The sequence below is a fragment of the Elgaria multicarinata genome, chromosome 11 (assembly GCF_023053635.1).
Source record: "Elgaria multicarinata webbii isolate HBS135686 ecotype San Diego chromosome 11, rElgMul1.1.pri, whole genome shotgun sequence".
In the NCBI taxonomy this organism is placed as follows: Eukaryota; Metazoa; Chordata; class Lepidosauria; order Squamata; family Anguidae; genus Elgaria; species Elgaria multicarinata.
In genome coordinates, this window is record NC_086181.1 from 12,100,562 (window position 1) to 12,111,669 (window position 11,108).

At 44.8% G+C, this 11,108-nt stretch overlaps 1 protein-coding gene across 1 annotated transcript; it reads right to left on the reverse strand.

The window, feature by feature from the left end:
- Positions 1-2,395: 2,395 nt before the first annotated feature.
- PRR15L (proline rich 15 like) lies at positions 2,396-10,803 on the reverse strand. Its single transcript, XM_063137833.1, has 2 exons — positions 10,591-10,803; positions 2,396-3,207 (listed from the first exon to the last, which is right to left on the reverse strand). The coding sequence occupies exon 2, from the start codon at positions 3,179-3,181 to the stop codon at positions 2,858-2,860; it is 324 nt and encodes a 107-aa protein (XP_062993903.1). The 5' UTR covers positions 3,182-3,207; positions 10,591-10,803; the 3' UTR covers positions 2,396-2,857.
- Positions 10,804-11,108: the final 305 nt, after the last annotated feature.

Here is an 11,108-nt window from a genome sequence, read left to right on the forward strand (position 1 = left end):
CTGCTACCGCAACATGGCGGCGGCTGCGGATTAAGGTGTTCAGTTGAACCCTTTGAACGTGTTGTCCGCACGCCAATGCTGATAAGGTAGGATCATCCCGCTGCTACCAACCCCACCATCGCCTGCTTCATTCCCCTCAAGAATGACTCACCCAATCCAGACTGCACAGTGCCACAGGCAGAGACGAAGCACAGCCATAAGAACTAACGGCATTTGACGACTCAAGCTAGTGAGCCGTGCTGCACCTTAAAAAGGAAGGGAATCTTTCGCTTTGGGGGTTTACTGATCACTTTTGAGCTGGAGACAAATATCTTCTGGTCCCTAAATACAGCAAGCACTCAGAGCTTGAGCGTGAACAAAGCACATCCCAACGGAAATGTTTCCATGGCTGCTTGCTACTGCATAGCGAAATACATCCCTTTATGGTAGTCCCTACTGCTGCACATGAAGTAGAGGGGAGGAGAAACTGAAGGTCATAGATGTGCTATATCAGCCTTCCTCAACCTGGGGCGCTCCAGATGTGTTGGACTACACCTCCCAGAATGCCCCAGCCAGCTCTGCATTCTGGGAGATGCAGTCCAACACATCTGGAGCACCCCAGGTTGAGGAAGGCTGTGCTATATAGATGTGTATTGAAATTGATATTATCGTATTTAATACTTGATGTATTATTATATACACAGTTTCTCACCATAGTGTGGAAGGCTGAGCCCACGACCTGTGTGCCCTGCTCATTCTGATGCCCAGATGCTCATATAGCCTATATGCTCATTCTGCTGTGGAGGGGCAACTTCAAGTCCGTCTCTTTCTTCTGATGGTTCTTTATCTTTATACCAGACAAGCATGGCTAGATCTACACTATGGCTTTATTGAAGTGTACTGATAACTGTTGGGACACAATCCACATTCCATATACCGATTTCATAGTGTTCTATCCTGCTTTTTATTCCACATCCATAATGATTTGACATGAGGGGTCGATCTGGCCATGGAATGGACAGCTCTTCAAAGAGAGGATGTTGCCTTCAAAATAGAGGACAGTCTTCTGGCAGCCCGTCAAATTGAGGACTGTGGAGGCTGGTGGCTTCTGCACCCTGGATAGCTCCTTTACAGTTCTGACTGAAACCAAGAATGGATTCATCACCTCACTAACATTGGAGCCACCAGCCTCCACTGGATCTTCTGTAAAGACGGCCTATAGCCGGCCTAACTCTGAATAACGGAACATTTTTCATGTGGGGATTATTATTTACATGCTATGCATCATATTATAACCGGGTTGGATCTACACTACTGCTTTAAAGCACTTTAAAGTGCTTTATAACAGTTTTGACCACTGTATATGGTGTGTGTCCTGGGCCCCAACAGTTGTCAAAACTGTTATAAAGTGCTTTAAAGCCGTAGTGTAGATCCTGCCCTGGATACGTGCTATGTGGTGTGTGTATACACCACGTCTGCTGCTGGAGGTGAAGGACTAAGTAGCACTGCCACCCGAACCCCCAACACCCCCCCATGCCTCAGACTGTTCATTGAATCTGTCTTCAACACTGGCAATGGGACAGTGTATTCCACGGTACCTGAGGGCAGCAGTCAGACCACATTGCACAACAGCCCTGTCCTCCAATGACTTGCTACCCCCGCCCCTCAATTATCGTTGCCTGAGGTGGCTGGCTGCCTAATTCAGGCCAGTGATAGCGCTGGTCCTGAGGCATATGAAGGCTTCTGAGCAAGGGCATGAGCCTTATTATTTCACATCCTTTTATTTGGGCACAGGCCTGCACTGATTGGGACCCACCTCATGGAAGACACAGGCTTCTGGCTTTCTATGGTAGTGTTGCCCACAAGGAGCTCAATACACCTGTTTTTGCTACAGGCTCAGGACTGTAAGAAAACACAGGGTTTTCTGCATATCTGGAAGGCCACAATGCATGGCTGTGTGGGTCTGTATTTGGCAGGGTGAATCACTGTTGCGTAGGCCCACGCACCAAAGAGCCTTGTAGTTCTGTACTCACTGTCACTCACTAAAACAAGAATCCCCAGCTTTCGTGGGAAGCGTTGTACTCAAAGGGTGGTGCGGGACTGATTTCAGGTTTGAAACACACACACAAATGTCCCCTGCCTAGCCGTGGGTTTACCTGGCGACAGCCGCTTGACTTGGGAAGCTGTCCACCATTTAAATTTCCCACAGTGCCCCAGAGTAATGCTATGTCGGGTGAACTGAGGTATTGTGGGAAATGTCAATGGTAGGCAGCTTCCCAGAACCATCTGATGATGCCAGGGGAAGGCTGCACCTGGGGGAACAGGTGAGCAAGAGAGGGTCAAGGCATGCGCCTATCAATGCTGATAGGGACAAGGCAGACTGGTGCCAGAGCGCTTCCTAGACACTGGCTCTGGGTGCCAAAGATATCTGCTCTCTACTTACCCTGATTATGAGGACAACAAGATGGCTAACAGGTATCCAGGGGTAATTGTTCTGCATGGAACAATTCTGAATACGCTTTCCCTGTGCTTCACATTCTGGGGTACCCCTGCCTTTTCCTTTCTCCCCATTGCTGATCAGCCAGCAAACTTGTGTTTTGTGTCAATATTATTAGTTTTATTCCTTAAATTAAAAAAGAAGAAAAGAGCAACAACAACAACAACAACAACAACAACAATAACAAAGTTCATCCTTTTCCTGAACCTTCTCTTTTTTCACGTGAAAATCAGGACCTGTTCCTGGAGCCCCAGCTAGCCCCTCGTTAACTTCATTTGCAAATGTACCCAAAAAAATAGATGCCTCGTCGGCTTCTCACGATCAGAGAAACGTCCTCAAGTGATGAGGGCATATAAAGGGCATCTCTCCTTCACATGCCCCTCATTTTTCTTCCCGCTCGCCATCAGCAAAAAAGTTGGGGTTTTCCGACAACGTAGCCCGTACTTTCTTCTTTTCCTTGAAACGCCCTGAATTGGAGACTTTGACATGTTTCCCTTTGGTGCTCTTGTCCACGATCTTTTCCAGCCGGGCATTGAATTCCCGCTCACTGCTGCCACTGCTGCCACTGTCTGCTGGCATTCCCTCTTGCTGGTTCTCGTTGTTGGCAACAGCGTAGATATCGGGGCTTTCATACAAAACCTTAGGGGTGGATTTTTTCTTCCGGAGGAAGGTCAGCTTCCACCAGCTGTAATTATTTTCCGCCATGGTGGCCGACAGAATGAACTCGTCACCTTTTGGGAGGGAGAAAAGAAAGGATGTTGTTATTATCAGGTTGGTTTCAGAGAAAATTACCTTCAAGGTTCTGGCTTTCAAAATCCCACCTAGCATCTTAAATATGATTTCCGGGGCCTCACAACTACATTTCCCCATGACATTGGTGCTGACTTTCACCGTGATCATTGACTCCGCACACGCTATCTAGACAACACGTGATATCAGCAACCTTTGCACCAAGTAGGCAATTTACATGCGGTCCACACACCCGTCACAAACCTAGCTGACAATGTCTCTAATTATCTTGTCAACAATCGCTTTCCCACTCGACTTTTACCCTCACTGGGGAAAAGATACACAGCACATATCTTTATCAAGTATGAGCTGTGAGCCAGGAAGACCTGAGTTCAGGATGGGCCACACGCAGCCTCCTCCTGGCCTCTACTGTCATCCCCACCATCCCTGCCACCCCAACCAACCATGATGCGGAAATTTGGGAGCAGCCAAAAACCAGGGGTTAAACACCAAATTTCGGGAGCAAACCACAATAGAGACTTAAAAGGGCCAAATTTCGCTTTGAAACAGGACAAATTTAGCCTCTGTTGTTGTTTGCTGCCAAAATTCAGTGACAAACCACCAATGTTTTTGCTGATGCGCTGCCAATTTTTTGTGATGTGCCAGGAGCAGCAGGTGTGCAGCCTGCAGGGGAGTCTGGGGTGGGTGGGGTGGAAAGTGCTCCTCAAAGTTGTCCTCCCCTGCCTTAATTTAACCTCATCTCGTTCATGTGTTTTTTTAGGTGGTCTAAGGCCAGCTATTTTCTCTCAGCTTCAGCTCTCTCCCCCATTTGTGATATGGGATAACCATACTGGCCTACCTCACAGGATTGTTGTAAGGATTGCCTGGCACACTTTGAAAACTTGAAACGCACTAGATAAATGCTGGATTAAGGGTAGAGGGAAGGAAGCATATTGTGGTGCCTGGTGACTGGAGAATATATCCCATTTCCGGGAACAGTATCCTGAGGCTGTTAAGCAGCAGCAACATGCTTCATGTGGCCATTTGGTTGAACCCAAAGTGTGTGTATGGTTGGGTGGCACAAAGGAAGGAACCATACAAGAGTTGGCCATCACAGATCCCATCACCTGGCCTCAACAGAGAGGCCAGCCTGGCCTCCACAAATCACAGCAGGTTTTCTTGGTTCTAAGCCAGCCTCTGTCTTGGATGAAGTGGCTTCTGTCAGGATCTCAAAGGGTATTTCCTAAGGTGCTTGTCACCTTTAATATGTCTGCAAGCAAAGCTGGGTTCCCATCAGGAACTAAAAGGGTAGCAAGCGCGTGATGGGGAAAGGCTTGTGAAAGTGGGTGTGTGTATGTGCCTCGTGGGGTGGCCATGTGTCCTCTTTTACAAAGAGGACTGTCCTCTGAGAGGCTGTCCTATCTAGTTCTGGTTTATAGATAAAGAATCATAAGATCTGTTGCCTGTCAACAGTGAGCACCAGAACAGCAGACTGAAGAGGGAGACCCACAGGTCGTCTGGTCACAGTCCTCCAAACTGTAGTGAAATGTACTGTATCCCTTCTTAAATTATAATAATTGCTTCTAAATACCTATACATAGAAAATAGTATCTGCAAATTTTTATGCAAATCAGTACCCTCTTTATTCTCTTCTTTGGTGATTCATCACTGGCCGTTCATGTGTGTTTGTATCTCATCATACCAAAGTGCCAGTTTTTCCCATGTCCAATTTAGGAGTTGTTAAGAAATAATTCAAGACTAAACCGAAGATCTTTCACAAACAACCTTCAAAGGCCTACTGGTAGCTTCTTGGGGCTCATCTACACCAAGCAGGATATTCCACTATGAAAGCGATATGTAAAAAGGCAGGAGCCACACTACTGCTTTATAGTGGTACTGCAGTGCACTGACAACTGTTGGGACCCATGTTACATCTACACCAAGCAGGATGTAACACTATGAAAGTGGTATATGGTATATGTCATGGGCCCCAACACTTGTCAATGCACTTTAGTATGACAACAAGAGAGAGGGCCTTTTCAGTGGCAGCCCCCCAATTATGGAATGATCTCTCCAGCGAGGCTTGCCTGGCGCCAACATTGTTATCTTTTCGGCACCAGGTTAAGACCTTTCTCTTCTCTCAGGCATTGAACAGCATTTAACATGAGCTGAGTTTGTTTTTTAATGGACCCCAGAATAGCTGTTTTTATGAGGATACTCTTGTTTTTATGCTTTTTATGTTTTTAAACTTTGTATATTTGTTTTTAATGTTTACTGGTTTTAACTTTTGTAAACCACCCAGAGAGGTTCGGCTATGGGGCGGTATATAAATGCAATAAATAAATACTACTACTACTACTACTACTTATTATTATTATTATTATTATTATTATTATTATTATTACTTATTATTATTATTATTTCTTGCATTTTTATACCGCCCAACAGCCGAAGCTCCCTGGGCGGTTCACAAACTAAAACCGCTTTTATACCACTTTCATAGTGAAATATCCTGCTTGGTGTAGATGAGTCCTTGGTTTCCCTCTAGAGTGGCCATGCGTGAGTCCTGAAGGAAGTCGGCCTGAGGGAATTGTCTTCTGGCATGTGTTTGGGGTTTTGTTTTTGTGATAATATTTGCTTTGTTTCTGTATTTAAAAATTGTAAATTTCCTTGGGAGCCTTGTCAAACAGGCGGTAGAGGAATGTGGAGGAGGAGGAGGAGGAGGAGGAGGAGAAGGAGAAGAAGAAGAAGAAGAAGAAGAAGAAGAAGAAGAAGAAGAAGAAGAAGAAGAAGAAAGCATGACTTGTCAAGCCCATCATGTCTGTCTAGAACAACCAGCACAAACAAGAAAAGAGATGATAATAATAATAATAATTATAATAATAATAATAATAATAATAATAATAATAATAATTTTAAGTCATCCTCCATTTGAAGGGTCTTTCAGTTCTAGTCCAATGAACCATAGACAGGGTTCTTGAAGTGCCCATCAACAGTGAACACTTGGACAGCTGACTGTGCAAGGTGAACAGGTCAATTTATTTATTTATTTATTTATTTATTACATTTCTATACCGCCCAATAGCCGGAGCTCTCTGGACGGTTCACTATGCAGATCTGCATCCTTCTCTGTTTTCTATTTTTGGTCACGTGTTTCCACCCTAGGTTTAAGCTGTTCAGAGGGGGTTGCCATGGGAAGAGAGGATTGAGTAGGCAGGATATCTGATATGTAAAACTCTTCAAGCATCCCTTTGAGCTTTTTCCCATCTGGGGAAGAAGACGCCACAACTTCCCTCAGCTGCTGCGCACCTGTTCTTGGAAGTGGGCAGTACCTGCTTTACGGGAAAGAGTTCTATGAAATCATTGGTAATCAAGCCCCGTGTTTTTCAGTGGAAATCCTGTGATTCAGCAAATGTGGATAAGCTCATCTGAAAGAACAGCTTGCTCTCCACTATTCCCTTGCAAAGTGTCGACATCTGAAAGTCTGGAGATATTCTAGGGTCCACTCTCAGTTTACCAGTGCCCTAGAATGCCTCTTAGGATCTTCTGTGGTGCATAAAACTTCCACGTCAAACATGATCCTATTCATTGGCAGACATTTCCGTGTTGACAACGTTTCCCCAAGCCAGAATGTTGAAAACTACTGATGTAGTCCAAACACTTGATACCTACAGCATTCATGATGGCTGGCTGATAGGCCCTTGCTTGGAAGTTGAAGCCCTCCAAGGATAGGGTGACCATATGAAAAGGAGGACAGGGCTCCTGTATCTTTAACAGCTGCACAGAAAAGGGAATTTCAGCAGGTGTCATTTGTATATATGGAGAACCTGGTGAAATTCCCTCTTCATCACAACAGTTAAAGGTGCAGGAGCTATACTAGAGTGACCAGATTTAAAAGAGGGCAGGGCACCTGCAGCTTTAACTGTTGTGATGAAGAGGGAATTTCACCAGGTTCTCCATATATACAAATGACACCTGCTGAAATTCCCTTTTCTATTCAACTGTTAAAGATACAGGAGCCCTGTCCTCCTTTTCATATGGTCACCCTATCCAAGGAGGAAGAATATTTCCCCTCCCCCATCCCTTTCTCCTTTCATGTGGCATCTTTTTAGATTATAAACTTGTATGCAGGGGCTGTTGGTTTTATTGATTGTATGTAAGCTGTTCCAAAAGACTTTTTTGGCTGAGGAGTGAGATAAAAATGATTGAAAGAAATTAAATTATATCCTAAGGTGGTTTTTAGATATGGAAATAAAGCACGGGCCTCTTGAATAATCTCCACAGGATTACCCAGTGCTGCTTGCCATTTTTCATGTGAACTCGTTCTACCTTGAAGGTAGTCTTTGCTTACTTGGTCTGCTCTGATTTGGGGGGGATCCTGATGGATGTAGCATTTCAGCATGATTGACCTCCATTATATATCCACAAGCAACTCTCCTTAGCTCATGAGGGCCTCCGCATATATAAGAGTGACCATGTGACCTACTCTACAGAGGATAGTCCTGACCCATTGCAGTTTTAAGAAAGAAAGAAAGAAAAAAGATGAGCAGGGAGGTCCCTGAGATTTTGCCATCAACAGTGAGCCCTTGGACTGACCAGGCACGCAGCTCTCCTGGTCCAGGTCTTCCCCATTTACTATGGTAAGATAGTAATTATTTTGAAATCGGCACTGATACATATACGTTAACATATCAACATATCAACACACAGACTGACCCACTCTGCTGGAAGAGTCCAGCACAATGGGAACAGTTTGTGCTTTCCCAAGGCAATAGTAAGTCCCACCAATGTCCCTATGTTCTACTAAGCCCTGTTAGCATACTTTGCTCTGGATTCACGCAGCATGCTAACTCACACGCAGTGGTTCAGTGTGGGTTGTTGTTGAACCATGGTTTGTTGTTGATCAGTGCAGCGTGTTTTTTCAGGGTGGCTTGTTAACTACCTTGAACAACCCAATAACAAACCATGAGTTTTTAAGGTGGCCTGTTTGAGAAAAATAAACCACATTACATGGTTAACAAGCCACCCTGCGGAAAATGCGTGCTGCATTCACACAACACAATAACCCGCAGTTCAACAACAACCCACAAATACTGAGTGTGTGTTACTGTGCTGTGTGTGAACCCAGCCGTTGTCTTCCTCAACAACATCAGCTTTACCTTTCGGAGGTCTTCTGGGAAACGCTTCGCTGTTGAAGTGCCAATCTGGCAGATTGTTATGCCAATGTGATTTCAGGCATATATTCCTGATAAGCAACTTGAGCTAATGGCCGAGACACTTTGAAGTGGGCAGAGGGGCTAAGTCAGGCACAACCCTAGAGTAGAGAGGCTTTTGCGCAGAGGTGGATGGGACTGTGGGAGAGGGAGACAAAGAAAGGTCCTCCTCCCACACACCACCACCTGTCTTCAGGCACATCTACACTACAAATTTAAACCTGGTTTGAAACTCGTTTGAAATGGGTTTAACTGTCATAACTCCCTGTCACTGCCCCAGAAAACCATACAAATTGTAATTTTATACGTATGCCCTTTGGTAGAAAAATAATTTCTAGGAGTCCTTGGTTGAGAACTTGGGAGGTATGATAATTATGGAGCAAGCAGGCTGGGAAATGCTGGGAGCTGTAGAACTTCTTGCGGTCTCATAGAATTGTGCCCTTCAACAGATTTGAAACTTGTTTAAATGTTCAGTGTAGAAAAAATTCTCCCAAGCAGATATCCTCCAGATGTTTTGCACTACAACTCCATGGTGGCTGGGGCTGTTGGGATCTGAAGTCCAAAACATCTGGAGAGCAGTAAGTTTGGGATGGCTGGCATGGACATACCCATTTTATCTCTCTCCTTCTCTTCTCTTCTCCTCTCATTCTCTCCCTAAGTAAAGAAGGAAGCAGGAGAAGAGAAAAGGATCCAGTTGCAAGAAAGCAGGCCCCCTCCAGATGTATTGGACTACAACTCCCATCATCCCTAGATGGTGGCTGAGGACAATGGGACTTGTAGTCAACACATCTAGAGAGTGCCCCCCACTTGAGGAAGGAGCATTGGGGGACTTAAAAACATCCCATAAATAAATGACACAGAATTCAGTGTGTGTGGAGGGGTTATTTGTTTTTCAAAGTTACCAACTGGCACAGACATTTGAGGCAGGGCATAGACAATTGAGGTGCTCATCGCCATTCTTATTACAGGTAATATCCCATAGAGGCCTGCTGAGACACTTATGTATTCAGTGCAATAGCAACAGGTGCACTAACTGTGGTGAAAAATGCCATTTTCTCCAGTACAAAACATTGTAATCTGATTGGTCAGGAAATGCAATATGTCTGCCACATCAGTGCTAACTTGAGGGAAGACATTTGCATCCTGTGCAGGAAATGGGTAGCTAAAATGCTTTTAGGGTTGGATCCAGATTTATGCTGGATCAACAATGTATATTATGTTTTAACAATGTATATTACGTTTTCATTCAGTTTTATGTATTTTTTCCATTTATTGTTGTTCCCCGCCTCGATCAAAATGGAGAGGTGGGTAAGAAATAAAATTATTATTATTATTATTATTATTATTATTATTATTATTATTATTATTATTATTATTATTATTATTATCTGTGCTGGTGGAAGTGGACTTCCTCACCCCTCCTCCCAGCTGCCTACAATACTAATAAGCTGAGCTGTGGTGTATGTGTATGGGGGGTTGGGGATCCCCAAAATAAGGCCTTTCACAAGCAAAGCCCTTCCTGTCACGGAAAGTCCCTTCCTTTCAAGGCGGATCATGTCTCTAACCTTTACTGTGCAAACAAGCAAAACATTACACCTTAAAAATGTAATGTGGGAATTGGCTCTAAAAGCCTTTCCAAACACTGTTTTGGTTTCATATGTTTTAAGCGTACATGAAAGCGTAACATGTGAACAAGTGGGGGGAAACTTGTATGTGCAGACATGTGTATTATATACCTACTAAAGAGTCAGGGTTGGCTGTACCTCCTTATCAAGTGTACTTTCAGAAGTAAAACCAGGTTTGCCACTTCAGGATGTGCAAAAACGCCACTAGCAGATGAGCTGCCTGTTGCCTGTTTTTGTTATTCCATCTTATGTCAAAGGCAAGTTGCAGCCTGTCCTTCTCTCATTCTACCCTCACAACAACCTTGCGAGGTAGACTCGGCTGATCAGCGAGCTTCGGGAGCAAGCAAGCATGGGTACCTGGATCTCCCAGGTCCAAACTCAACACTCTGCCCACTGCAGGACACTGCTTTCTAGCCTTCCATCTGTTGCAGTGATCAATTAAACATTTGTGGAGGCACTGAGGCACAACGTTCGAGTCAGTGGTTCAGGTTTCCCTCCCCCTCCCCCTTGGTCCCCCTCCCCTTCAGCAATGCCATTACCAACATACCTGGTTCCCTTGGACTTCTAAACTCCGTCCCTCGCCCGATAGTACGTTCAGCTGTTCTGTGCAAAAGCCAACATGAAGAAGAGATGGGACGGGACCTTTCGATGAGGTAGATCTCTGTGGCAAAATTAGCAGGTTTGGCTCCTGCAACCAGTAGAAAAGTGGTGCTCACATCTCAGGTGTGCTGAGGTGCCACATACCTGGTCGTGCTGCGCCTTCTCTCTCTCTTTCTCTGTGTATGTCAAGGTTAACCGGAGGCTGAGCCACTCCTGCTTAAAGTAAACAGGAGCTAACAGAGGCTGAGCTGGGAGAAATCTGAATATTCATGATGGGGGAAATCTAAGCCAAGACATTTTGCTGCCTAAGAGTAGCTCCACCTGATGTCACCTGGGAAGAGGACAGGGAGTACCTGGGCATTTAGATTCATAAGGGTTAAATTCTAGAACAATAATAATGTCAGGGCTGGATTGAAATTCCCCTGTTAGCCTGTTGCAGAAAAAAGCAATGGGGGAAGGGATACG

What these genes read in the sequence shown, in the direction of transcription:
- PRR15L (XM_063137833.1), bottom strand. Translation starts at nt 3,181, where the DNA reads ATGGCGGAAAATAATTACAGCTGGTGGAAGCTGACCTTCCTCCGGAAG.